The following is a 27,849-nucleotide window of genomic DNA, read 5'->3' as shown; positions in this document are numbered from 1 at the left end:
CTATAGGTGGACGCCATTTAGGGATATCGCCATAAAGGTGGACCAGGGCTGACTCTAGAATTTGTTTGTACCATATGGGTATCAAATGAAAGGTGTTGTTGAGTATTTTAAACGGGAGTGGGCTTTAGTTCTATAGGTGGACGCCTTTTCGAGATATCGCCATAAAGGTGGACCAGGGGTGACCCTAGAATTTGTTTGTAAGATATGGGTACCAAATTAATGGTTTTAATGAGTTTATTAAAAGGGCGTGGACCTTAGTTCTATAGGTCGACGCCTTTTCGAGATATCGCCATAAAGGTTGACCAGGGGTGACTCTAGAAAGTGTTTGTACAATATGGGTATCAAGCGAAAGGTGTTAATGAGTATTTATAAAGGGAGTGGGCCTTAGTTCTATAGGTGGACGTCTTTTCTAGATATCCCCATAAAGGTGGACCAGGGTGACCCAGACCATCATCTGTTGGGTACCGTTAATTTATTTATATATGTAATACCACGAGCAGTATTCCTGCCAATATTCCAAGGGCTTTTGATATCGCCCTGCAAATCTTTTGCATTTTCTTCTGCTTAATATGGTAGGTGTCATTTTTTTCATTTTTCGTAATTTTCTATATCGAAAAAGTGGGCGTGGTCATAGTCGGATTTCGGCAATTTTTTATACCAATGCAAAGTGAGTTTAGATAATTACGTGAACTGAGTTTATTAAAGATATATCGATTTTTGTTCAAGTTATCGTGTTAACGGGCGGACGAACGGACGGACATGGCTCAATCGAATTTTTTTTCGATACTGATGATTTTGATTTATGGAAGTCTATATCTATCTCCATTCCTTTATACCTGTACAACCAACCGTTATCCAATCAAAGTTAATATACCCTGTGAGCTCTGCTCAACTGAGTATAAAAATAAATAAATAAATGTAAGGCTCGATAACCTCCGAAGAGATTTTAGGCCGAGCTTCTTTTCCAATTTGCGCCGTGCTCCTTTTTAATTTTTCCTACAAATTGGCGGGACGGGACCTACATGCTTGTTTAATGGCGACCCCGAACGGCATCTGCGAGGCAGTTTTCACTGAGAGCTTTTCATGGCAGGAATACACCCGGAGTGCTTGCCAAACACTGCCGAGAGGCGACCCCGCTTAGACAAATTTTCTTCTAATTGAAAAACCTTTTATTTATAAAATTTTGATGTTGTTTTGCCCGGAGTGTGAGCCCAGGGCATTCGGTGTGGTAGGCGGAGCACGCTACCGTCACACCGCAACTCTAAATTTTAGAAACAAGTTTTTTAATTAGAAGAACATTTTTCTAAGCGGGTTCGTCCCTCGGCAGTGTTTGGCAAGCACACCGAGCGTATTTCTGCCATGAAAAGCTCTCTGTGAAAACTCATCTGCCTTGCAGATGCCCTTCGTATTCGCCATAAAACGAGTGGATCCCGTCCCGCCAATTTGTTGGCGCACAACGCAAATTGGAAGAGAAGTTCGGCCTAAAACCTATGCGGGGGTTATCGCGTTTACATTTATTTTTATTTTCAACCGCCTACCATACCGAGAGCCCTGAGTTCAACTCTTGGGCAAAGTAGAATCAAAAATTTAGAAAACAGTTTTTTCAATTAGAAAAAAGGTTTTTCTAAACGGGGTCGCCCCTCGGAAATGTTTGGCAAACACTCAGCGTACATTCCTGGCATGAAAAGCTTCTCAGTGAAAACTCATCTGCCTTGCAGATGCTGTTAGGGGTAGGCGTAAAAACATCTAGGTTTCATCCCACTAACTTGTAGGATAAATTAAAAGTAACGCAACGAAAATTGGAAGAGAAGCTCGGCCTAAAATCTCTTCGTAGGCTATCGCCCCTCGCATTTATTTGCTTAATTTTATTTATAGGAAAATATCAAATTGGAATAGTTATTTTCATATGAGGACACATCTCGTAGATTCGTATCTCGCACTGATTCCATTTTCGTAGAGATTATGCCTCCACTCGTACATACTTTATGTATTATTTTTATACATCATTTGTCATAGGGTGCTTTCAATTCAAAATGAAATACCAAATCAATTGAAGGTTGGAAATAGCGGAAGCAGGATCATATTGGGATTAACACAATTGAAACAGCGTAGTGCCTATCGTACATAACAACGAAGACAACAAGTAGTAATAACGTATTATAAGAAGAGCTTTAAAGCACTCAATGAAAATGTGAAGTGTCGTAACCTTGGATAATCACGACACGCTTGCTATGTGAATGTGCATAGGTGGAGTATAATAATACCTACATACATATGTGAGTATGTATGTGTGTTAGGGCGGGTCGATTTTAAATCGCTCATTGCTCTGTGAAAATCGTATTCTAGGGATCAAAATAAGAAACTTTGCCGAAGGAACCATACCTCTGAAACGAATTCTGTTGTCCCCCCTTTGGGTCTAACTTTTGGGTAGGGGCAATTTCAATTCTACCTGCTGTGTCTTGTGGTGGCTTAAAAAGCAATTTTACGATCTGCAATTGTGTCACAGAGATACCTTCATTTTTTAAAACGGTTGAATAAAAAACCCACACAACTATGTTTACGACATGCAAACGCATCACAGCGATGCCTTGGTTTTAAAAGGGGGTTGTAAAAACGCTAATTTCTAATAATTTTTTTTAATTTCTTTTCTATTACTAAGTTAAATTCATTTTTTTATTTACATATGTTCTGCCTAAATAAATTTCTAAAAAGAAAAATAAACTCCAAAAAGAAAAAACATAGGCATTTCAAAGTGGGATTTTTCAAAATTTGCCCCTACGACCCAAAGGGGGGGACATCAGAATTCGTTTTAGAGGTATGGTTCCTTCGGCAAAGTTTCTTATTTTGATCCCTAGAATATGATTTTTACAGAGCAATGGCCGATTTTTTTTCCTCCCCAGAAATCGACCCGTCCTAATGTGTGTATATGAATTCATACTTCTAGTCACACGCATTATCCTTAAGCCAGCATCAGTTCAAGGAAGCTTTTCAACCATAGGCCAACAAAAAACCATATGTGGAACTATAGCATGGTAGATTACAATCCAGTTGAGAGATAATAATGAAGCAGCAACTGATTTCGACAGTGATGGCTTCATTTATGCCATTCACTATTCTTGCAAGTAAGTACTCTTAGCATCATGAAAATTACACTTAATAATAACGAGAAATAGCAACGTTTTACAATGTAAAGCAGAAATCTCTTATAATTTATTGTTGTTACTTGTTTTATTCTATACTTGTTGTCTCATCATTATTAGTGATAAATCTTCCTTAAAACAAGTAATTTTTGTTCGTTGCAATTTATTGCTAATGCTACTCGTAATAAGATTTTGACAAATAATTGTGTAAATGTACTTTAAAAATAAGTTTTCAGTGTATTAATTTCTTAAGTTTTGTTTACTGCCGAAAAAATCATATATACACAAAGCATTCTGGGGAGAAAGGTCACTCTGTATTGGTTTTTATACAGAGGATAGCTTAGGTTAGGTTGAACTGGCTGGCCCGTGAGGATCTCACAGAGACTGAATACTCATTCATTGCCATAGTGTTACCAGAAGATTGCTCAACGAGCAAACTAAGAAACCCTATCAGAAATCGAGGCCAATGTTATATAGCTTCGTCTTATTGGCAACACAGCATTCAAGAATACTAGAACTAGGACAGGGAATAAGGGATGGAGAAAAATAAGAAGAGCTTTAGATATAGAACGAAGGAAGGAGAAAGAGACTAAAAAAGATATAGAGTTGCACAAAGATGGTGATATAAAGAGAGATGGAGCAGGGAGGGAGAATGAGAAGGAGCCAGAAAGAAAAGTATGAATGGAAAAAAGGTGGAGGGGAGAAAGAGACGCAGAGAGAGAGAGAGAGAGAAAGGCAGAGGAGGAGTGAATAAATGGATAAAAATGGGGGGAGAGGGAGCGAACGAGGTAAAACTTCTTAAAAGTTATCCAGCTAGACCAAAGTAAGGCAGAACAACGTCAGTACACTGTTCAAAATGATTCTGACCACGATATTTATGACGTATTCCAAATACTATCAAGATCAAACAGACTCAGAGTAATAATGATTTCTCAAAACTGCTTCCAGCCAGGGGATGGCTTGTTCTGCTCACTTATTCAAAAGTGATACTCCTTGACCACGCTATATGACTGCATAACCTAATATTATTGTTCAAGTAAAAATAGGCTCAGAGTTATAAAAAAAACTGCAATGGATAGGGGATTCATTAGAGGAGAAGCTGGCACTACCTATCTTTCTAAAGTTGTTTAGACAGGATGATCTACGCCTAATAGTCTCATAGTTGTAACGACTGTAAAAAACTGTTTCAAAGGGTGGAAGGGGGAGGGGGATGCAGATAATTTTTCACTTTCCATTCTTAAAAGGTTGCTTAGACCTCGGTCTCTTAATATAGCTTTGGAATATGGTTGATTTGGGTCAAATTGACTCTGATTTATTATGATTTTAAGAAGGCTGTCTCCATACCAAAACTGAATTCACTGAGACGTATTTGACCCTTCTTACAGAAGAGATTTCCAGCAAAACCCCAGTGACCAGGAAACCAATACCAAAAAAGTCCCGAAATACATACGACAGAACATAATACTGGAATGGTCCTCAAGTGGCACAAAATTATAGCATAGACCATCCCACAATTATTCTGGAATATTCCTGGAACGATGCTTGAAACAATAAGAAACGATTTCAAAATTTGTAAAGATTCCGAAAGATTCTCCCGAAATTATTTCAAAATCTATCACAACATGGCCTCAAAAATATTTGTGAAATGACTCTGCATTAAATCCTTGAATCGCTGTTTTCCCGAAATAAATTCGAAAACAACCTCGATATGATATCAAAAAATTTCGGAATTGACTTCGAAACAGCAACAAAGCAACGTTCTCGTAATAATGGCTAAATAGTCGCGAAGAGACCAAAAAAATCATTCCGCAGTGATCTCGAAATTATTTCAAAAAGATACTTTAATGATCTTCAAACAATCTCGGAGCTATCCTAGAATAATCTTGCCGATAAATGGTTACAAAAATATACGACTTGTACTTGAAATAAAAATTAGCAGTGTCTCAAAGGACAGCCCGACCTCGCTTGAGCTTTTAAGAGTATGATCATTATCCCAAGCAACTATCCGTGGATCACTAAGACCTAATGTGTACAATTGAAACAGACGTAGCAGGATGTAGGTAATTGGATGCTCCACTGGCCATTTATAATTGGCTTTTGTACATCTGTACAAGAATCGAATGAGGAAAGCAAATGCTGGGCAGAAAATTGCTCTTGTATGGTAGCGGAATCTTCTTGACACTCTGCCAAAATTTTTGGGTTCACTGAGACACACGTATTTTTAGTGAGATGAGGTCTTTATGATTACAGTCCAATGGATGTTCATGTTTTAATTCTCAAAATTCTAGAAGAGCTTTCCTGCTGCACCTTAATGAAGGATGGTGAAGTGGCCGATTTACACAGATCTCCACTACACAGCAACTCTTCACATAAAGATAATTTCACAAAAGTTAATGTAAGCTTCTCCTGCCGGTATCGCTCAACCAAAATCACGCTTAGCGGATCTCAGGAGGGTGTAAAGGACGAACTTTTGATAAAAACGTTCAGGCTCTTAGCTTTGTTTGTTAAATTTCACTTAAATTGGTGTTTCCACTCAAAGACGAGTCTTATTTCAGATTTTTTTCGACGTTCCAATTATTACTCGAGTTCAAGCCTCCGAAGTGCTGACGCAAGGGCAGTGCCACGACATATTTTTAATTTGGAAAATGGATATTTTGCTTTAAATGTTGATTGATGGACATGTTATCCTTGTTTCACTGTGTAGTTTTAATCACAGCTTAAAATGGGTTTAAGTTTTGTCATTCTCTTTAATGACTGTATTTGGATGATGAATGTTTGTTGGTGGGCTTTAGTGAAATTCGTCGTATTGCAAATGAGGCGCACTTAAAGAAAGAATTCGCTTGATCTGTAAGCCCACATATACACTTACATGATTACTTATCCACTGTTGGATCAAGATGCTGGTCAGAACCAGTTTTCATTCGCGTCATAAAAGACTCAAAATTGAAATTGTCTAAACGGTTTGTTTAATTAATTGCAAGGTAAGTACATATAATTAAAGCTACAATAAATATGCTTTTGCAAGTTCATGCATTGGGGTGGTCCTAAAAAAGTATGGTTTAAATTTTCATGGCCTTAATACTCAAAATTTTCTGCCAATATACCAACCTTTTTGTGTACGGACATTGTGGTAACTAAATTCGTATGGATAGACTTTTTTCGCTCCCATCAAATTCAGATTTTACATAAAATTCTACGGAGGAAGTCCAAAGAGTCACTCCTGGTTTAAAAGTCAATTTCGATTCTGCGCAATTTTGAAAGAGCCAAGGTGTGATATCTCAAAACTACTTTGAGCCTTAAAGTCACACAAACATAGTAACTCACCCGTTCACAGCCTCTTTCAAAAAAGTCCCTAGGTCTAATGGACTGTTTTCATGGAGTTTTATGTCGAATTTCAATCTACATACTGAGAACGTTATTGCAAAACAATTTTATCCACCCTTTTCTACATACATATATGCCTCTTCCAACAATGGTGATAAGCTTTACTCATTACAAGAAGAGTTACTGACATTGAAGTTGTACAACAACTTAACAAACAAACAATGAACACACCCACTTAAAGTAAACTGACAAATTGGCTATCTTCTTGTCAATTTTCGCATATAACCGTAGAGATAAGTGCATCGTATGTATGTATGTACGTGTTCATATCACGAACTTCATCAACAGAGATACCCAACAAAAAATTGGATCGTAGATTGTGAGATTTCTTATAGACGGTACCAGGCTGATGGCTCACGTAAGAGTTAAATTTTAAGGTATATAACATTTGTCGATTTTTTAGCAAAAATGTATCGATAAGTTAGCTCTTTGTTATACAAAAGTAAGCGATTTGTTATCGGGGTGTTACGAATTTTTAACCGGCGTATTATCGATTGGTTATCTACGATTCATCTGCTTGTTATGAAACAAAAATCCAATTAGAAACAAATAAGAAGCCGATAATTAGGTGATAATACGCCGACAACTAGACGACAATTTTGCTCGCACGACGATAATCGGATCGCAACAAAAAATAACGGTGACGTTACACGTCATTGCAGTAATGGCCCTTGTGCTTCCAACAAGGTGGGTGATCGTAAACGCAGAGCCTAAGAAAATGAGCAAATCTCCAAGTCCACTCAATCGTAAAACTAAACAAAGTGAACCGCAGGGGATAACAACTGGCTCGCGCAATTAAATTCACCATTATTTCAGCCTCACAAATCGGAAGAAGTTAAAGCAATCTGACTGCCGCAGGATATGTGGATGAAAATTAACGTTAAATGATTGTAGATAAAGGCGCATCTCATCACATCATTCAATCTGATTTATTCAACAAAGATTTAAAATCCTTGCCAGGAGAAAGATGGCGTAAATCCACGGGCAAGGAAACCGAACTTCTTGAAGAAGTAGCATATGAAGTCGCAATTGGTAACGTCACGGTACTACACAGTTATATAGTGGGAGGGATTGTTGATGTAGGCATAATTGGAGTAGACTTCCTAACCGACCAATCATCAAGATCGCCATGCGAAGCCGGATCATGCGTTATAAGTAAGAGATACAGCAGTAAACGAGTGCTGGTGGAGGATAAAAAGTAATTAGCACCAAAACCGGAAGCAATCATCTGGGTAATGTTAGGTTAGCTTGAACTGGCTGGTCAATGAAGACTGAACAGCTTTGACGACCAAACGGAATAATCCCAATCAAGTGCCAGGACTTATTTTATAGAATAACTGCGTCTTCTTGGCAAATACTAGGAGTCTTCTAGGGCGTTGTTTAATTCCTGCCTCGAGATCTGACAGCTCCACCGCCCATAATAGCTAGAGCCTTGACAGGACATGAACACGGAATGTGCTCAACCGTTTCGCCGAGCAGATCGCACTTCCTACATCTGCTGTTACTGCCGATACCTAACTTCCTAACAGACTTAACATCGTGAGCCTTAAGTCTTCTCTCTTCAAAGATATGAGACTCCTGTCTCCTTTTGATTTTTTTCAAATGGATTGGGACGTCTACGGTCGATTCAGCGAACGATGTACCCTTCTTTGTTAACTCATCGGCCTTTTTGTTACTTTCTATCACTTTATGAGCGAGAATCCTGAATAAATGTATAGTCTGGCCTGAGCGAAGTTTTTCAAATGTGTCTTTGAATTGCAGAAAACTTCTTCAGAACTGTGTGAGAATATTGCCTTAATCACCGCCTTAAGCACGCTTCTTCCAAAATATCTGCTGCTTTCCTCACAGCTATATTTGCCGCCTGAAAGACGCTGCATCAATCTAGCAGCTTGCAGGTTCTACTTATTTCTTGGTAGACATAGTAAACAGCATTGATATTTTCGCGATCTGGCACCCACTCTCCGGCTCAATTGTGGTTTCAAGATTACCTTCGAATCTCAGGTACTGAACCGTATATTCCTATAATATGGGCAAAGGCGGATGGATATTATGAGACCCAAAAATTGTCGGAAAAAGCTCAGCTACGACAAAACAACACGGACGACCTCAGGTAAGAGTACTCAATGAGTTCATATCACCACTCAAACTTACCAAATTAGCTATATTGGGAAGGTGCCAGGGGACTGAAGAAGTTATTAATTTTAAACAGCTCCAGTAACATTTCAACCAGTCAGATTGATTTTAAATCTCTATTTTTTCCCTCTCACTTCCCTTATCCCTATTCTACTCCATTTTGTTCCACCTGTGCCTTTCCTGTCGTTTTGTTTCTTTCTTCAAGCATAAACGATTGCGTGGCAAGCAGTTTAGGTAATTCTTGGCCCTGCAGTAGATCGTCTGTTTTGCTCTTAACAAAACAGGGTGTTTAATTTTGAATAAAATAAAAATATATCGAAGAAAAAAAAGCTTTCATATTTCAACGAATTTCGTCTGATGTGGGAAGTGATTTGTGGCCTATCTGTGTCTTTTTAGGAGAGATCTCCGAAACCTTTTGAGATATTCGAGTGGTCGTATCTAGGACCCTATTTTTAAACGGTTTTATTTAGCTTGAGTTGACAGGCCGCATGGCTACATGCACGGCTGCACGGCCGTTGTGAACGAATCTTGTAATTAAAATTTAAGTAACTTCCCGATAAGCTACAAGCATGAAACTTGGAATATAGTTCAGAACCCGATGACAATGCAATAATAAGAAAAAAATTGCCGCTAGGTGGCGCATGGATCGAGATATTCGCAAAAATCTTATTTGTGGACCGATTTGGCTCATATTTGGAACACATAATACATAGACACATGAATAGAAAGCGACCTATCAAAAAAAAAAAAAACAAAGAATCGGCGCTAGGTGGCGGAAGGATCGAGATATTCACAAAAATCGTATTTGTGGTCCGATTTTGCCCATATTTGGAACACATAATACATAGATACATGAATAGAAAGCGACCTATGATGCCCGATTTGGCTCATATTTGGAACAAATACACAATACGGTAGAAGTGACATCAAAATATTTTGGAGTTGGAGGAGGGAGATGCATACGTGGCGCAGAGTCGAGTAAAGTCTTTGGAAGGATTATGTATTGAGGACTTAGGTTGTAACAAATTGTCAGGAAAGAGTCCTTGTAATAATGAGTCACTAAATGAACTAAATAGAATGAGAAATAATAGGCAATTAAATAAAGACTAAAAACTTGAAAATAAAATAATTAAAAAAAATTTTTTAAAGTTAAACGGTTTTATTGAAAACAATACTTACATGAAGTAATAATAATACGAAAAGCTAGAAAATAATTAGGTAGGTTCTAGGTACTAGTCACCACACTCCTTATCAATCTATGGCGTTGATCAGACAATTAAATGAAAGCGTTGGACGCGTCATATTTCTACTGATAGTTATAAGTAAAACTAACTGAACCTTAATCAGTCACATTTTTCGAAATTTCACGCGCCCAACGCTTTTAGATTGATCAACGCCATAGATTGATAAGGAGTGTGATGACTAGTACCTAGGACCTACCTAATTATTTTCTAGCTTTTCGTATTATTATTACTTCATGTAAGTATTGTTTTCAATAAAACCGTTTAACTTAAAAAATTTTTTTAAATTATTTTATTCTCTATATATCCTTAACCGGAAAAGATATTGAAACAGCATGCAAAAAATTTCCTTTTCCCTAATCACCTGAACATTTTAAGTGTGCAAAATTTCAGAAGAAATTAAAGACGCAATTTTTTGGCGGGTATATAGGTATCTACATAATCAAATACATATGTACGTATGTATGTCGCATATCATAAATGATCACCGAAATTTCGAGCCAACAATTCAATCACATCTTCGAAACAAAATCAGTTCAAAAAGTTCAGTTGAAGCGAATTCATTTCCTGCATTTCCTTGACTCTCGTAATCAATTAAGCTTTATTAAAGTGTTCAATTCACATACATACATATGTATATAACTATAAACATATAAGATCTATCTACTCACATTTAATGCATTTATACTTGCAATGTCTAATTCGATTGCTTGTATTTGTAATGTAATCCATCCTTGTCGTAATGAAATTTCCGGCACATTTGTTTTGTTTCAATGGATTATTACAGGCGTTGCGGCTATACTAAAGGTGATAAGGCCAGTTTGGTCTATATGTGAGTACATTTATCTATGTATGTTTGTGTGTATGTTAAAGATTATTATGTTGTTTTCTAGTTGGTGTACGTACCGAAGTGCCACTAAGAGATGAGGATTACAACTCAACTTGGTTGTATATGGCGAATGGTGATGGTGAACCTGAATTGGCTTATTTGTTAGAGCCACCACCAGAGGTCGAACGTTATATACCGATGTTTGTGCAATTCGAGTATTATGATAGGTAAGCATCAATGTGGAAAAATTTAGCATAATTGGCATTTTGAACAACAGCGACGAGACTTGCTCTGGGTCGGAGAGACCCACAGACTACTCTTCACCACCAAGACGATAGTTCCAAGTGATTACGCATCTTCTCTTAGTGATCAAGTGATTAAACTCTCCGTCAGTGCTAATTTTACCGATCGATCTTTTTTTTCAAAGAAACGGCAGCCCCTAGTACTCTACCAAATTATGCCGGCTTCGCCATTTTGATCAGCCGACGAAGCTATATATTCAATTCCATCAGCCTTGCTGAAGAACCTAGGATGAAACGATTAGCGTTAATATGGAACTTAGTTCAGCCGCGATTGATTCGTAGCCAAATTCGCCCGGCCACATTACGTGAGGGTTTCAGTGCCGAAATTGAATTCGCCGTCCCACTGAAGTCAGAACCAACCAGAACTTGTAGTTGCTTGCAGGGGACTTTCTCGGATGGCAGTAAAATCGGAAAATATATTCCTGTTCACGGGGTCCTTTGTTTCTGAAGGAGATCTTATATTTAATACAGAGGCATGTCAAGAATACTCTGATTTCAAGGGCGCCAGTATTTAAGATACACATTATTACTACTAAGAAAAATAATATAGACGCCAAATTTGTCTCCATAGATACCATGCAATCTCCCCCTACATCATCAACATCTCAATTCAATCGTTCGACGATACATTCTTTGGACGTCGGGAAGCAGCTTACGATGGTGAATGGGATGAACTATTGGCTGAGTTCAAACCCGAATTGGATACGAAAATTTTGGTACACGGTTGGAAGTCAAGCGCAAGAAGTCGTTCCATAAAAGCTATACGGGACGCATACATGAAACGGGGCAATGTCAATGTGTTCGCTGTAAATTGGAGGGATCAAGCGGAAAGTATTTACTATTTGAAACCGGCACGCTATGCCATTCATGTGGGACGTGCGGTGGCGCGACTAATCGATTCATTGGTGGACCAGCATTATGCCTCGCCGCAGCGTATTCATTTGATTGGACACAGTTTGGGTGCACATATCATGGGTTATGCGGGGTCGTATGCACGTTACAGAGTGGGGCGTATAACTGGTGGGTCCTAAATTCGCCGTTTATATGAACGACTGCTTCAATTATATTTCTAGGTCTGGATCCCGCACGACCAGCATTTGAGAATTGCATTGGACCTGAAAATCATTTAGATGAAACAGATGCTGAGTTTGTGGACGTCATACATAGTTGTGCTGGTGTTTTGGGTTTTATGAAACCGATTGGTACAGTTGATTTCTATCCGAATGGAGGGACTCCTCCACAACCGGGATGTAAGGAGCTTTCTAAAATATTTAGTAAGTACACAGAGCATACATGGTTTACGTATTACGCTATTGGGTTTCTATTGATATTTATTTTATTTCAGCTGGCTGCAGTCATAGTCGGTCTCATGAATATTTTGCTGAATCCATAAATAGTGTCAAGGGGTTTCATGCCAGAGCTTGTAACAGTATTGACGATATGAAGATGGAAAATTGTGATGGCAGGCGTATAATAATGGGTGATCAAGTACCGTTGAAAGCGCGAGGCATATACTTTTTGAAAACGTCACACAAACCAGAGTTTGCATTGGGTGTAGGTGGGTAATAGAGTACCAAAAAGCTTATTTATATGTATGTGTATGACTTTATAGTAATAAACATGCAATTCTCAATTTGAAAAACTTTAAAGCCTTCAATTTAAATTTCATTAAGTTAATATATTTGAGAGAGTTTTCCTAATGAGTAGATGGACTTTATCAGTATGCATTGAACCATTTTTAATAGCCTAGTTATCGACGGCTGGCACAGCTGCTGCCTTATGAATGTGATTACTCTACGAGGTCTTAATATTAAGAGGGATCATGGCTCCAACGTTATAACCGAGCAGAGGGAGCATCATTTTCAGCAGGTTTAGCAGAAGTCCTTCAATATGAAGGACTGTTCATTTTTATAAATTTTGACATTCAACTGGTACTGGCCCATTGGTGGTATTCGAGGAAATGATGGGGCGATTGATCAGCGCAATGTAATACTTCATGAGTCCCTGATTCGAGAAACTCTCAGTAATCCAGGAACCCATGCAAGTAAAGCAGAATGAAAAGATTAAAAAAAGTGATCAACGAGCTATAGAAATGAGCAAATAAAGAGATAAAAAGGTAAGAAGAAACTGAAGAGGTTAGTAAGTGTCGGGTGTTAGCAGATCCGTTCAAACAGGTTACTTCCTAGTAGTCCTAAACGAGTCCTTGCTTTATCTGATGAGCTTAACACTGTCTAGTTTGTCGAAAAACCAAACTTCCACAAATCTGATCAATAAGTTCCAAAAGGAGAGAGTAGCACTCGATGAATCTATGGCAGGGGTCCCAAGAGATAGGAGTTGTATGCTATATATCAAGCAGGAAATGCGTGAATGTAAATCCAGGAAATTTTCATTTAACGTGTGGAAATCGTACAATATTAGACACACAAAGTGGCTCATATCTCTGAAGAGGGGAGGCCCAAGGCTCATGAACGGCATAATAACTAAAAACTGACTTCTAACATCATACGCTTATAAATTAGGATTTATCAGTAGCGGTCTTGGCTGCTGCGAGCTCATGCCAACAGCTAGTAAAAGCGACAGAGTTGCCAGATCCCGAGGCAGCTTTTAATCTGGGTCCTGGAACACTTCCAGTATTTGGCAAGAGGGCGCAGTTAGTTTATAACATAAATCCTGGTACCTTATTGGGGTTTCTCCGTTTGGTCGTCACGCAAGTTTTGGTGACGCTATAGATGCACTTCATCTATGTGAATTCTTTATGGATCGGCAAATTAAACCCAACCTAACTTCACCTGGGCTAATAAACCAAGGAAGAGCTTACAGCAAGAATACATTTTTTTAATCCTGAAAACTTTTTCACGTTATCAATTTCAACTGAGAATTATAAGCCAACCACAATAACGAGAAATAAAGGCGAATTTAGTACCAGGTAGTGTAGTACAATTAGCTGATTGCAAGGCGAATCTATACAAGGTGATGGAAAAGCGAATTCAACCCGATTCGCCATGCAGCACATGTCGAGTCAAAACAAAATTATTACTGATTTCAATTAACTGACAAATTGTCTCATGAAGGCGTTGTATGGAAAATATCTAGGATAAGCAATCAGCTGATGAGATCGCAAGAATTGATATTGGATTCGCTTTGACTGATTGCTTCTTCTTGATATTGTCCATACAACGCCTGGGTACAACGATATATCAGTTAATCGAAATTAATAGTACTTTTCTTAGCTTCGCCATCACCTTGATCAAGACGAATCTATTCAAGGCAAGGCGAATCCACACAAGGTGATGGCAAAGCGAATTCAACCAATTCGACGTGCAGAAGAATGTCAAGTTAAAAGATATTTTTTATTGATTTCGATTCGCTGGCATATTGTTGTACAAGGTGTTGTATGGAAAATAGTCAAAAAGATGCAATTAGCTGTTGGAATAACAACACCTGGTACTGAATTCGACTTGCTTTCTATAGATTCTTGTTGCGTGATAGACAACCGAGCAGTGCTGTTTGAAAGTGAGAATCCAACGCACACCTCGAGTTTTATTTTTACTATCGTAATGTGACCTCACTATGAGGGAGGGCATATTCTAAACCGGGTGAGTGAAAGATCCGTCAATAGTTTCATGTAAGGAAAATCTATAAAACGGGATAACAAAGAGGATCTAAACCCAATTCGCGGTAGTACTGGTCAAATGTAATAGAAGTCATTGATTTTTTTTTATGTAATCAAACCAAGGCGAATTCAATACCATGTGTTGTTATCCCAACAGCTGATTGCTTCTTCTTGACTATTTTCCATACAACGCCTTGTACTCCAATGACAGTTAATCGAAGTCAATGAAATTTTTCTTTTGACTTGACATCCTTCTGCACGGCGAATTGATTGAATTTGCTTTGCCAAAACCTGGTATGGATTCGCCTTGAATCAAAATTACGTGTTTTATTTATTTTTTACTTCGAGAATGTGACATGTATGACGTCACATAATGGAACGTCACACAAGTAGATACAAATAAATAATCAAGAAATATATAAACTCATGTGTAGGTGTATGATTTTATTTTGGGAATTTGGCGTAAAAAATAAATTTTTAAAAAGAACAATTTAATTTAAAGGCGAAACTCATTAAAGCACCGTAAGCGTATTGTGTGCCCAAGTTTCAGAAGAAATTCCAAGGGTCATAGACACGTCCTTATGAAGTAAACATACGCGCAATGCTAACTTCACACTCTTCCATCTACATTCGTATCTTTAGTTTTCGTCACTCTTTTCCTTTCACAGTCTCGTCATCATCCGCGCGCCTTCAAACCAAATTTACGACGAAGCGCATTGTTTTTGGCGTCGACAACAAAGAATAGAAATCTTAAAAATTATAGTGCAAATTGCCACTAGAGAATTTGACATGCGACACTTTATTTGATGGTGAATACTGAATACCCAACAATTTCTCGGTGGTGCTGCTCATACTGGGCGATAAAGGCGTCGTCGAGCTCAAACCATTATTGGCAGCTAATGTGGCAGCTGTTGGTGCCGAACCGAATGTACGTTCAGCCAATTGTTGTTGATGTTGCATATAGTTGGCATAATCGGAGGTGTTGTAAATGGGGCTCGTTTGGTGGCTGGCGCCCGCATTGAAAGCTGCCGCAGTTGGGCGATGTTCATTGTAAAGTTGACGTAGCAATTGTTGTTGATAATCTTCTTGGCTGACATATTGTTGTTGGTGTTGCTGCTGTTGTTGTTGCTGTTGTTGCAGCTGTTGTTGTTGTTGCTGTTGCTGGTAGGCAAGATAGGCCGCCTGTAGCTGTTCAACTTGATTTGGTGTCGAGCTTTTTTGTGCGCTGTAGCGTGTCTGTTGTTGTTGTTGTTGCTGCTGCAGTTGCTCTAATTGCTGTTCGTATTGCTGCTGTTGTATCTGCTGTAATGTTTGTGCATAATGTTGTTGTGCTATGCCGCCAGTATAAGTAGGCGTGGATGGGGTCGCCGAAGCATATTGTGGTGTGGCGTATGATGGATACGTTTGTTGTTGTTGGGCATACTGCAGCGCTTGTTGTTGCTGGTATGGTGATGTAGCATCGGCGGCGTTGGTATACTGCGGAGAAAAAAAGAGGAAAACGGTATAAAATTAATAAGTTGGCATGCAAAATTTAATTAAGTTAGTGTTTTCGGAGTTCGGTGCTTGAAAGCAATGAAATTTGCTGTGCATTGAATTGAAAATCCTTCACATTTTGACTGCACTGGTGGCTTTGGGAGTCACCGGTCTCACCTCGTATGTTTGCATGTTTCTCGCTTTTATTGGTACGTCACTGGTGTTCAGTTATTACTGTGGATGCTGTGAAAAGTTTTGTTGTCTAAAACTATTTCTTTTTTCGACTTATGATTTTGTTTACGGATATTTTTAGTGTTTTTTTTTTTTTTTAATTTATAAATAAACAATAAGATGTGTAGAATTAAAATGCAAAGTAAAGTTTTTGCTTCACTTGAAAAACGTTTTTTAATTTTTTTTTAATGTACGTAAGTATGGCAAGTGGCTTGTTTGGCAAATCGATGCTAGTAGCATAATAAAATGCTCACGGTTGCTGCTTTAGGTACATATTTCACCCAGAATAAAAAATTTATATAATCCTTTTTAAATAATCTTGTTGTCACTATTAAGTAAACAAATGAAAGTTCAATGAAATTTGGTATGCATACAGATAAACGACTTATTTACATGTGCATACACAATTTTATGAATGTAGTTTTAATATTTATGGCAGATTGAACTCGCCAACGATAAATGATAATTTAATAAAAACAAGTAAGGGTGTCTAAGTTCGGGTGTAACCGAACATTATATACTCAGCGTGAGCTTCGATTGCTCATTTCATTTTAGATAAATTACTTTTCTACATAACCCATGGCACTGTCCGTTTAAAACAAAATGTCTCCTTGATAAGTGAAATATCTTCGATACAAAACTATGTGTGGCTAAGTTATAATATGATAGAAGCACTAAACTGGTTGAGTATAAAACAGCTCATATTCTACCACAGTATTAACTTTGTATTTAATATTAAGCACGGTAAATTACCAACTTACATCAGCGAAAAGCTTATATATGTAAATGATGCACATTCATACGTAATCAGAGAAAACAATAATTTTAGATTACCTCTTTTCAAAACAGAAGTGGACAAGCAAAATATATTTTATAAGGGCCTAAAATATTTCAATGAACTTCCTAATCACATAAAAAGTAGTAATAACTTCAATACTTTTAAAAAAAGTTTATTGGAGCATTGTAAAACCCTTCCAATAAGATAAAGTTTTTTTTCTTTTATTTTTTACATGATATACCGATACTGGTGTGCGAAAAGGGAATGGTAATATTGGTAGCAGCAAAATACAATGCACCCGGCCCTAAGGAAAAGGAAATCAGTCGTCACCTGTAACTCCAGACAGTTCCAACAACTAATTTCGCTGGAATTCGGTATTTTCGGCCTATATTTACTGTTGCTGATCGGAATCACTCGCATTCCAACAGCATTAATATAACAATAAAATTATATGATGTGTAACCAAAATAAGGTCAAACAAATGTTGGAGCAGGGGGGATTGGAAACACGTCCTTTTTAACCTCCCATTATATTTGAGCTGTGCTGATCGGAATCTTCATGCATTCCGACAGCGTCTTTACTAAACAAAGTTTAGAGGTGTTTGGGTACACTTTATTTTCAATTTCCAACATCCAAAGACATATTTAGCTGTGTTGATCGGATACCAATACACTCCGACAGCTTAAAATACAAATATAATTGAAAAATATAAGTTTCAAATTTTGTTGCCTTAAACTGGGAGCACTGGAGGATTGGAAACGCGTCCTTTCCAACCTTCCTTAAATGACTGGCTCCCAGACTCGTCCGTTGTCACGTTATGCCAACAGCATATTCAATAAAAATAAATGATATTCTAATGAAGTGTACTTAGTAGTTTAAGTTTTAGGCCTAAACAGCCATAAAAATAAATAAATTAAAATTAAAAAATAGCTTATTATTCTAGTCTACGACCCTTTTAAACTTGTTTTATATCTAAGTTGCAGTGGCCTTTAACCGATCCCGTCCATTTTTACAAGAAATACTTTTTGCTATAAAGAAAATATGTGTACCCAATTTTGTTAGGATATGTAAATTTTTCTTTGAGTTATGGCTCCCGAAACATTGAAAATTGCTTAGACAAAAAAGGGGCGGTGCCACACCCATTTTTTCAGATTTAAGTGTTTTCCAATTTAATGTTACAATTCAATTTAGAAAGTAAAATTCTATTGATAAAAGCTCTTTTTCGCTAAGATATAACTTATTATTTTCGTCTACGACCCTTTTAAAAATCTTTTATATAAAAGTGGGCGTGGTCTCCAAAGCATTCCTTATAGTAAAGGCAACCTCTATGCCAAATTTTGTCACGATAGCTTTAACGATTTTTGCTTTATGATTAATAATATTTGTAAAATTGATTTTATCACAAGTGGGCGGTTCCACGTCCATTTTAAAAAAAATTTCAAATTTTTATCAAGAGTCTCAATATCAGTCCACATGTCAAATTTCAGCATTCTAGGTTTATTATTTACTAAATAATCAGGTTTTTTGTGTTTTCAAAAATGTTATATATATATAAAGTGGGCGTGGTTATCATTCGATTTCGCTCATTTTCAATACCAATCTATTCTGGGTCCAGATAAGCTCGTGTACCAAATTTGGTGAAGATATATCAATATTTACTCAAGTTATCGTGTTAACGGGCAGACGGACGGACGGACAGATGGACGGACGGACGTACTGACGGACATAGCTCAATCAAATTTTTTTTCGATACTGATGCTTTTGATATATGGAAGTCTATATCTATCTCGATTCCTCTATATATATATTTATAAAGTGCAAAACCGGCGATTTTTTGAAATGTTTCTATGGTGAACCCCCAGGGGAGTTCCAGAGGGTGTGCCACTGGCATCGGTGGGTCGGGCCTCCAAAGTTAGGGGGGTCGGTCATACATATGGACTCGATTGGAGCACTCTAAATGGGTCAAAGTGGGATTTTTCAAAATTTGCCCCTACCCAAAAGTTCGACCCAAATTGGGGGACACCAGAATTCGTTTTAGAGGTATGGTTCCTTCGGCAAAGTTTTTTATTTTGAGCCCTAGAATATGATTTTCATAGAGCAATGGGCGATTTTTTTGCCTCCCCACAAATCGACCCGGCCTAATATGTATGTATTTGTTTTGCATTATGCTAATTTGTTGAAGATACAAAATATTGTATAATAAGGTAAATTAATGAATGAAATTCTTTGAACTCCGTAAATTGCATGACACAAAGCTATGAACATCTGGTTGTTGATCAGCAATTAAAAGTTGTAAAAGCGATGCAGCGATAAACGTTTTACAACTCACAAAGCTTACAAAGCTCAAAACAGATGTGGATTTTTATATAGAGCGGGGCGTTGGCAAAAATTCGCTGAGGCGATTGGTTATGCAAAATTTATAAAAACATTTTTTAATACACAGCGGATGTGATGCCGCCTGAACTTTGGTTTACCTGCCAACTAAAAAAAGTAATGAAAAATGTTTTGCACGATCTTGCTCTCTTCTCTCCACTTTGCTCTTTCACTTACACACTTTGCCAATTTCTCTCACTCTTCTTTTCTTCCGGTCTTGCCTCATATGCATTTTTTCCTATAATCGTCCGCGCCTCTTTCTTCTCGATCTATGCCTCGCTCTTTTTTTAATTTCCCTTCCTCTACCCTTTCTCTCTCACCCTTATTCTATACTATTTCATTCTTGCCAGATATACTAATGCAGGTTTCGATAGCTGTCTGTTTTTGGTCGCTTTCTTGATGCAAAGTTGCTTTATGATCCTGAGGGCCAATTCTGTATTGTTTGGCTGCAGTAAGATAGAACAGCTTCGACTACATTTCTCTTATTTTTTATTACCTTGTGGCTTGTCTGACCTGACAATACTGGAACCTGCTACTGCAGACAGTCCAAAATATGAAAATGGTGGTATGTTCTCAATAGAAGAAGTAATTTTGTGTAGGATTATTATTGGGACAGAAGAGATGAATATGCCATTATTCTATTCAATCCTTTTTTAAGAGGCAAGCTGAGCTGTTCACTACGAGTACCTACTTCATTTTTGCGAGGTAAACTCTGGGACAGAAATGAATTCTTTACGGAAGAAGGAGTGTGATATTGCAATGACGTAGAAGTTCCATCAACCATCGATAGGCGGGTAATGTAACTGTAGGTGGTAACACACAAGCGTATTTGAACCATACTCGGGCAAAGGCAGCCACTTCAATAGCATACCAACCTTCAAAGGGAGGAATACCATTTTAAAGCTACAACAACAACAACGCGAACTTTCTTACCCATTTATTTGTTTTAATTTGTCAGAGAAAGATACTTTGAATATAATCGCCTTATACCTCCGTCCAAATCTCGATTTGATGCGAGCGATGATATAGCATCTGCAGAACGTCTTGACGGACTTTTTTTCTTTACTCGTTATCTTCAATTTCTCCTAGCGCTGGGATTTCAGTTATCGCTTACACGAAGATATTACAAACACCTGCACGCTAAGACTTCCTAAGACATTATTTGTTTCAGTTGTATGATCTCAAAAAACTTGTATATCTCCGATTCCCTTTTCCTCAGTATCTATGTTTTTCCTCCCCTCCTTTTCCCTTACAATTCCCTTAAAACTGTGCAAATCTCTCTTTACGTAACTCCTCCTAGACATCTTCTTTCAGCTGTCTTGTAATACTGTTTTTATGCGATGGTAGTCATGCCGAAACTGCTCTGTGCGGTGGTGGTCTTCATCCACGCACTGCACATGGAGAGTATTTGCAAAATGTTGGTGTCGGTACAACGGAAAACGCTCTTGGGTATCAGCGGAATTAAAAACCCAACACCCAACATCAGTTTAATGCTAAACATTCAAATCAGACTTCGAGATAAGCTATGGGCTTGCTGGAATCGGTTACGACAGCATTCCACTTTACAGCAGGCTGACCTGTTGGTTATGTGCTGCCTCAGTTTTCGCACTCCAGCCACTTCGATTTTATTCCACAAAAGAAAGGCTTCTCTATGCCGACAAATATCCCCCGTGCCAGTGAACACCTACATTTCCTCAAGAGGAGGAATACAGCTGAGGAAGTGCACCATTTAACTGAGCCACGAATAGGCCGAAGTTGGGAATAAATGTCTGTGGCGTAAAACAGGAGATATCGATGTAAATCGTGTGTGCAAGTCGCCGCGATTAAGGTTGAGATGAATAAGATGCTCTGGTTAAAGAAATTATAACCTACTCGGACAGCTTAGCGGAAATTAAGACCCTGAGCTTGAAATTGGTGCTTTATAACTACCTACCATTTCTCTAACCGGAAAAAGTAGTATCACACAGCATAGTCAATGTATTAAGCTACCCATCTACTTAATTTAAATAAAATCGAAAATAAAGTCCGGAGTTCACCTCTTACAACAAGGTGACATGGGAACATTTGTTGGTCCCCACATGCATTCCTAAATGCACCCATATGTATATGCAAAAGCACATACATGAACGAATATAAACTTAAGCGCGATTGAATGCTTGCGATTATGATAAAATATTACGTTTCATATTGGAAAATCGTTCCACCTTGGTGAACTTTAAAACTCTTAAATAAATGTGAAAAACCATTAGTAGCTCCGGAGCAGCCATAACGCGTCGAAGGAACTTAAGTATTTCAAATTGAATAATAGAGGCTTTTCGTGGCCCACGAGAGCCATGCTCACAACAATATGTCTTTGGTGTTTCTTTTTGTATACAACAACTACAGCAGCACCCAACCCACAGGTAAGCGCAGGACAATCCAAGAATAATACAACTGAGTTCCGATTTACACTTCTACATAGAACTTCTTTAACGAAGCTGCAGTAAGCGATTTAGGCGTGGAAAATCAAGTAGCTGAACTATTTCAGAATGGCGTTGCAGCACGCAGAGATTTTGCCTTTCAAATGCCAGGTTTTGGTATGCATTCCAAATCAAAAGTTGATATGGGCGACGAAGATTCAGATGAGGAAGAACGTCGACGCAGACGATCGATTGAAAGTGAAGAGTACGCCGCAAGCGGACCAAAAACATCATTCAAAAATCTATTACGTAATATGCATGCGCCGTGTCATTCTGGTGGCAGCAATAGTGGTAGTACGGATGCTGGTGGTGAAGAAATTGTTGAAGAAGCACGGCGCCGCATGGCACGCCTGAAGGCACGTAAAGCTGCAAAAGCTAAGAAAGCGAAAAAGACGAAATCGAAAAAATCAAATGGTCGTCGCAAGCGTCAAACCGAATACGATGATTTGGCTGAGTTTAATGAAAGTGAGATGACACAATGGAGAGAAAAATTAAGAGAACACTTTCAACAATTTAGTGAGAAAATTAATCGTTTTTATGAACATATTTCCGCAGCAATGATGGAAACGATGAAACGGGTGGGAGAGAAGTTTGCAGGGGAAAACTAAAATAACGAATTGTAAACTATTTTCTTGTGTTAAAAATTTATACTAGAGTTAATTGTAAAAAAAATGTCTAAGCAAAAACTAGCTTTAACTTTAAAATTTCAAGCTATTTAATTCGTCAAGGGATCAAATTTCCTCCCACTGGAGAAAAAATGAGTTGATTTTATGACCATTTCGGAAAGGTCAATATATCAATATCGTTCACATTGTAACCATTTGAAATTTGACGTTGTAAACATATCATATATTCATATCTTCAATTCACTTGGTCGCCATTTGAATTGGTGGTTGGACCTTATGTCACCCAATTTGTTGGGAAAACTAAAAAGCACACCAAAAATTGGAAAAAAAGCTCGGCTTAAATTTGCTCTGAGGTATAAAGCGACAAGTTATTCAGGCCTGTTCTGAATTCCGACTCGTTTTGAAAAGCAAAACGAGGCTGATTCCGAGTCGATTTCTTTTTGGTGTTCTCAATTCCGATTGAAACAAATCGATTCGAAGTCGATTTCGAATCGTTTTCATTTCAAGGCGATAATCAAGCGAAACAGCTGTTTTTATTTATTTTGGTTTTAGTTAAATTAAAATTGTGCAAAAATTGAAAGAAAATACCAGCACTAATGGTTTTCGGAAATACAGAGGCAAGAAGACGTGCAATTGTGCATAAAAATTCCAAAAATATATCGATCGAAATTGAGAACACGTCGGTTTCCTTTCCACCAGAATCGCTTTGTTTGGCCTGGACAATTTTTGATGGGAATTTTCAAATAAAGATTTGTTATACTAAATAAACAAATAGTCCAGCAAAAAGTTGTTATAAATCTTCCAAATAAAATGAATAAATATCTGTACTTAATAGGCTAATTACTTTCGATTCCGACTGCTCAGCGGCAAAACTTTTCAAATCGGCCAAGTCTGGTCGGAATCGATATTCCGAACACCAATCCATTTTGATTCCGAATAAATTGGTCGGAATCAAAATCCAGAACAGGCCCGATTATTATAACTAGAATGTCATTATTTTGGTCTAAGTAAACTCTATATCTCTTTTTACAGCCTTTTTAAGCTGGAGCTCAGTAGTCAGACTGACTATTAATTTTTGCATTCCGAATAATAAGGTAATGAACATTAAAACAATTTATAAACAGCTGTGTGTTTTCATATATATGGGGTATTCCATCCCATTTCGACCAATTTTGAACCCGACCCCTTTAGAATTGGCTGAAAGTTTTTCTTCTTTTTCTAGCTTACGAAAGACGTTTTTCAGAATTTTTTCAAATTTTTTCATCCAACTCAAAAAAAGTTATGAATTTAAAAAAAAAAAACGGTGTTTTTTTCAAAATGCCAACCCTTTTTTAAAAATTTACCGTTTGGGATATTTTTTTTTTAAAAAATTTGTTTTTAAATGTACTTTTCGGAAAAAATACAAAAAAACTTAAAATTTTTTTTTGCAATTTTTCAGTTTTTCGAGATTTTTCGAATTTCGCCATTTTTTTTCTCATAAAAAACTTCAATCAATTCTGCAATCATCCCCACTAATCCCGGAGTGGGCCGATAATTTTTTTTTTTATTAATTGAAAAAAAAACTTTAAACATTTTTTTGTATTTTTTCCGAAAAATACATTTAAAAACAAATTAAAAAAAAAAGATCCCAAATGGTCAATTTTTGAAAAAGTTATAGCATTTTGAAAAAAAACACCTTGTTTTTTTAATTCATAATTTATTTTGAGTTGGACACCGTTCTTGTTTTCAAAATGCTATAACTTTTTCAAAAATTGACCGTTTGGGATGTTTTTTTTTTAAATTTTTTTTTAAATGTACTTTTCGGAAAAAATACAAATAAATTTTTAAAGTTGTTTTTTTCAATTAAATAAAAAAAAAAAAAAAATTATTGGCCCACTCCGGGATTAGTGGGGATGATTGCAGAATTGATTAAAGTTTTTACGAGAAAAAATGGCGAAATTCGAAAAACCTCGAAAAACTGAAAAATTACAAAAAAAAAAAAAAAAATAAACATTTTTTTGTATTTTTTCCGAAAAGTACATTTAAAAACAAATTTAAAAAAAAAGATCCCAAACGGTCAATTTTTGAAAAAGTTATAGCATTTTGAAAAAAACACCGTTTTTTTTTTAAATTCATAACTTTTTTTGAGTTGGATGAAAAATTTGAAAAAATTCTGAAAACGTCTTTCGTAAGCTAGAAAAAGAAGAAAAACTTTCAACCAACAAGGGGTCGGGTTCAAACTTGGTCGAAATGGGATGGAATACCCCATATACATGTTTAGGATACATTAAAAGCGAAAAGTTACAAACATTAAATGATAAAAAAGCCGAGATACACTACTTATACACAATAGAAATATTTTCATACTTTTAATTTTTTAGTCCAAAGGACTTTTATTTTATTAGCGCGGAAAACAAACTAAGGTTAGGTTAGGTTGAACTGGCCGGTCCATGCGGGCCTTACATATGCTGAATGAGTTCGCAGTATTACCAGAAATTTGTTTAATGACCAAACTAACAGCTGCATCACTACAAATAGCTGGAATTTTAACCTGGCAAGCGCAGGGCACAAGCACGAAACGTACTCGATCGTTTCCTCCTCCAACACAAGCTTCCTGCGTCTGCTATCACTGACCAAGTCCAAATTAAACTAATGTGACGCCAGCAAACAATGTCCAGTTAGAATACCCGTCATGAGTCTACAGTCCTAACTATTTAATTACAGAAACAAGTTTGTTGGTCTAAGGTTGTAAGTCCTACACATAATCTTCGACACTTTCTTGTTTGGTCGATTATGTGCCCTTTTCTCCTTCTCTTAATCTCGCCCAATCTAATTGGGACATCTACGGAGCAAGCTTCGAGGGGAGCGCCCTTTTTAGCTTCTTCATTCTCATTTTCATTCCCATCTATTCCCTTACACCCTGGGTCCCAATTTAGATGTATGCTTCTCCCTGTCCCGATTCTTTCCGGGTATTGGTTACACTCTTACACACTCTAAGATGCTGTGCCAAGCGAGGTTGTTGTCTTAATTGCTGCAGTTTCTTCCAGTTTTTATACTACTTTGGTTACGGCTGCTACTTTGGCCGGAAAAAGCTAAAGTGATCTGGCAGCTTTTAGGATCTGTTTATTTCCGAATCAGTACAGTATACAACACCCCACTCCATCCACTATTTCGGACTCATGGAAAACTTTAATTCGGACATTTATTTTTTAGGGTCAGAATGAAAGTCCGGTCGGAACGGCTGATCTAAATGAAAAGAATTTTTTGATACAGAGTCCTTCTAACTTCAAAAGAAAGTGGTATATTAAATTTCGAGGCAATAGCTCATTTAAATTACACTTTATAGCGAAAAAGACAGGTAGAAGTTTACTACGGAAAAGTATGAATACTATGAGAGTTGGTCTTGGATTTCTATGAATAATTTCTGGTATTAGTAACAAAAACTTTTGAATGATCATTTAAGTTTCAAATCTATACATTTAAAAAAATATATTGGTAAAAAATGCATTCAATTTTGATGAGCCCTACCATAGCAATAAGGCCGGATTTTTGTTTGTCCTTAAAAATAAAAGTCCGCCTTTAACTTTTACTTTCGGACCATAAAATAAAAGTCAGTACTTTGTTTTTATTTGTGAATTTTTTTGAAAAAAGTTAGAAAAATAGAAAGGATGCATCTGGGTATCCACGGGATTCATAAATTTTCATCTAGGACAATTTTTTAACCTGTACTTTTTAGACGCAGAAAAAGAAAATAAGTATTAAAATGGTTTCTTTGCTTAAACATATTCAAATATTGTCTTCCGTAAGGAACAATAACACAGTTACTTTGATATAAATAATATTCTTACCAAATCTCGTTAAAATTGCTCTCTTTTTGCTCGACGGTGGTATTAAAAGTTTTGTGAAGAGCTTGACCAAAAGAAGATGACCAATAATAATATTCTTTTCCGCGATATATCTATTCTCCTAGTGTAAAGAAGAATGTTTAAGCCACCGCAAAAAAAAAAAATATCTTCTTGCCTCTCCCTCCTTTCTGCATGCTTGCTCCTTGTATTTCTTTCGTATCTTCTCCCTTTGACTTTCCTAATTTTTTTCCTTTATTTCCACTTTCACTCAAGCGCCTTCTATTTTTTCATCTCCCCCCTTCTCCTGAATCCTTTTTTTAAATTTTCCCTATACGCTTTCTCCATCTGAATCTCTATTTCCTACTTTCCTACTAAAAGTTGACTCCTCTATCTCACCCCCTCTCTATTATCTTCCTCTTCCCACTCTTTATCCTCTCCTCTCCAGTTCCGCCTCCTATGTATCATTTTCCTTTTTCTCATTTCTACCTAAGGTTTTTCTTATAACTTGCTTTTCTATATCCTTCGTCTTCCTAACCAGCGCCCCTTGTAAAAACCCTCACTTACACATTCAATTTGTTACCGATATCGTGTAAGCACAATAGAACCATGGCCCATATTTTCGTCTATATCTAAGAAATAGGCTAACATATGGAACTAAATTCCACTTGCAAACCATCTGCGATCTTGAGTTATGAATAGGTTTTTATATATAAGACTAGAAGACCCGGCAGACGTTTTCCTGCCCTAAATTTGGCCTATCTGCATACATTTTAATAAGCTTTTTCCGTCTGGATCTGCCCTCCCCCTCGTCACTTTTTCCTAATCCTTTTATTCACTCCTCCCTCCGTCTTTTTCTCTTCATCTATCTCCATCTTCGTCTCATTCTATCTCTTTCTCAATCCTCTTCTCTCTCTTCTCTTCCCTCAATTTCTTCTTATTCTTCTGCGTCCCTTATAGCCTGTCCCAGAGGGTGGTATGTATTTAATTTCAGTCCCAGTCTCAGTCCCACTCCGAGTCTCAGTCCCAGTCGTAGAACTAATCCCAGTCCCAGTCCATCTCTGGATAATATATTGCTCTGTACTGAAGCACTCATCAACAATTTTCATTTGATATCCATATTGTATAAACACCGTCTAGGCATTCACTGGCCAACGTTTTGGCCTATATCTCGAGATCCTAGTCACCCAGGTGTATGAAAATTATCCTCTACACAACTAAAGACTCTCCTGAGTTAATAAAAATGTCATAGTACCTCTATATCGCGGGCCCCTCGGCCTTGTTCTCTTCCTGGAAAGTTAAGAAAGAGAACAGACCAAATTGTAAATCTAATTATGTATGACGCCCTGACATTTTGCGTCACAGTCACTCCAGGACAAAACGAAGTACCTGCTGTCATCGAGCAAAGAGTCAGCGCATTTTCGACTTGGCAACCACGCCACGGTT

The 27,849-nt window shown here is 37.3% G+C and overlaps 3 protein-coding genes across 3 annotated transcripts in view; 2 read left to right on the top strand and 1 right to left on the bottom strand.

Annotated features, from left to right (window-relative positions):
* The first annotated feature begins 10,458 nt into the window (after positions 1–10,458).
* Positions 10,459–12,595, top strand: LOC137249296 (pancreatic triacylglycerol lipase-like). The gene is made up of 5 exons (XM_067780624.1): positions 10,459–10,730; positions 10,792–10,954; positions 11,601–12,049; positions 12,103–12,303; positions 12,375–12,595. The coding sequence occupies exons 1-5, from the start codon at positions 10,592–10,594 to the stop codon at positions 12,593–12,595; spliced, it is 1,173 nt and encodes a 390-aa protein (XP_067636725.1). The 5' UTR covers positions 10,459–10,591.
* A 2,471-nt stretch (positions 12,596–15,066) lies between these two features.
* Positions 15,067–27,849, bottom strand: part of LOC137251179 (antigen LPMC-61) — a 37,129-nt gene continuing 24,346 nt past the window's right edge. The window contains exon 2 of the mRNA XM_067785337.1: positions 15,067–16,118. Within this exon, the coding sequence (XP_067641438.1) occupies positions 15,393–16,118 (726 nt within the window). The 3' untranslated portion in view covers positions 15,067–15,392. The remainder of the gene's footprint in view (positions 16,119–27,849) is intronic.
* LOC137251180 (uncharacterized) lies at positions 21,765–23,735 on the top strand. Its single transcript, XM_067785338.1, has 2 exons — positions 21,765–21,899; positions 21,959–23,735. Exons 1-2 carry the CDS (start codon positions 21,831–21,833, stop codon positions 22,562–22,564), a joined length of 675 nt encoding a protein of 224 aa, XP_067641439.1. The 5' UTR covers positions 21,765–21,830; the 3' UTR covers positions 22,565–23,735.

The sequence above is a fragment of the Eurosta solidaginis genome, chromosome 4, assembly GCF_040869045.1.
Source record: "Eurosta solidaginis isolate ZX-2024a chromosome 4, ASM4086904v1, whole genome shotgun sequence".
In the NCBI taxonomy this organism is placed as follows: Eukaryota; Metazoa; Arthropoda; class Insecta; order Diptera; family Tephritidae; genus Eurosta; species Eurosta solidaginis.
The sequence above is the reverse complement of the archived record's forward strand: the minus strand, read 5'-3'. Positions and strand labels throughout refer to the sequence as shown.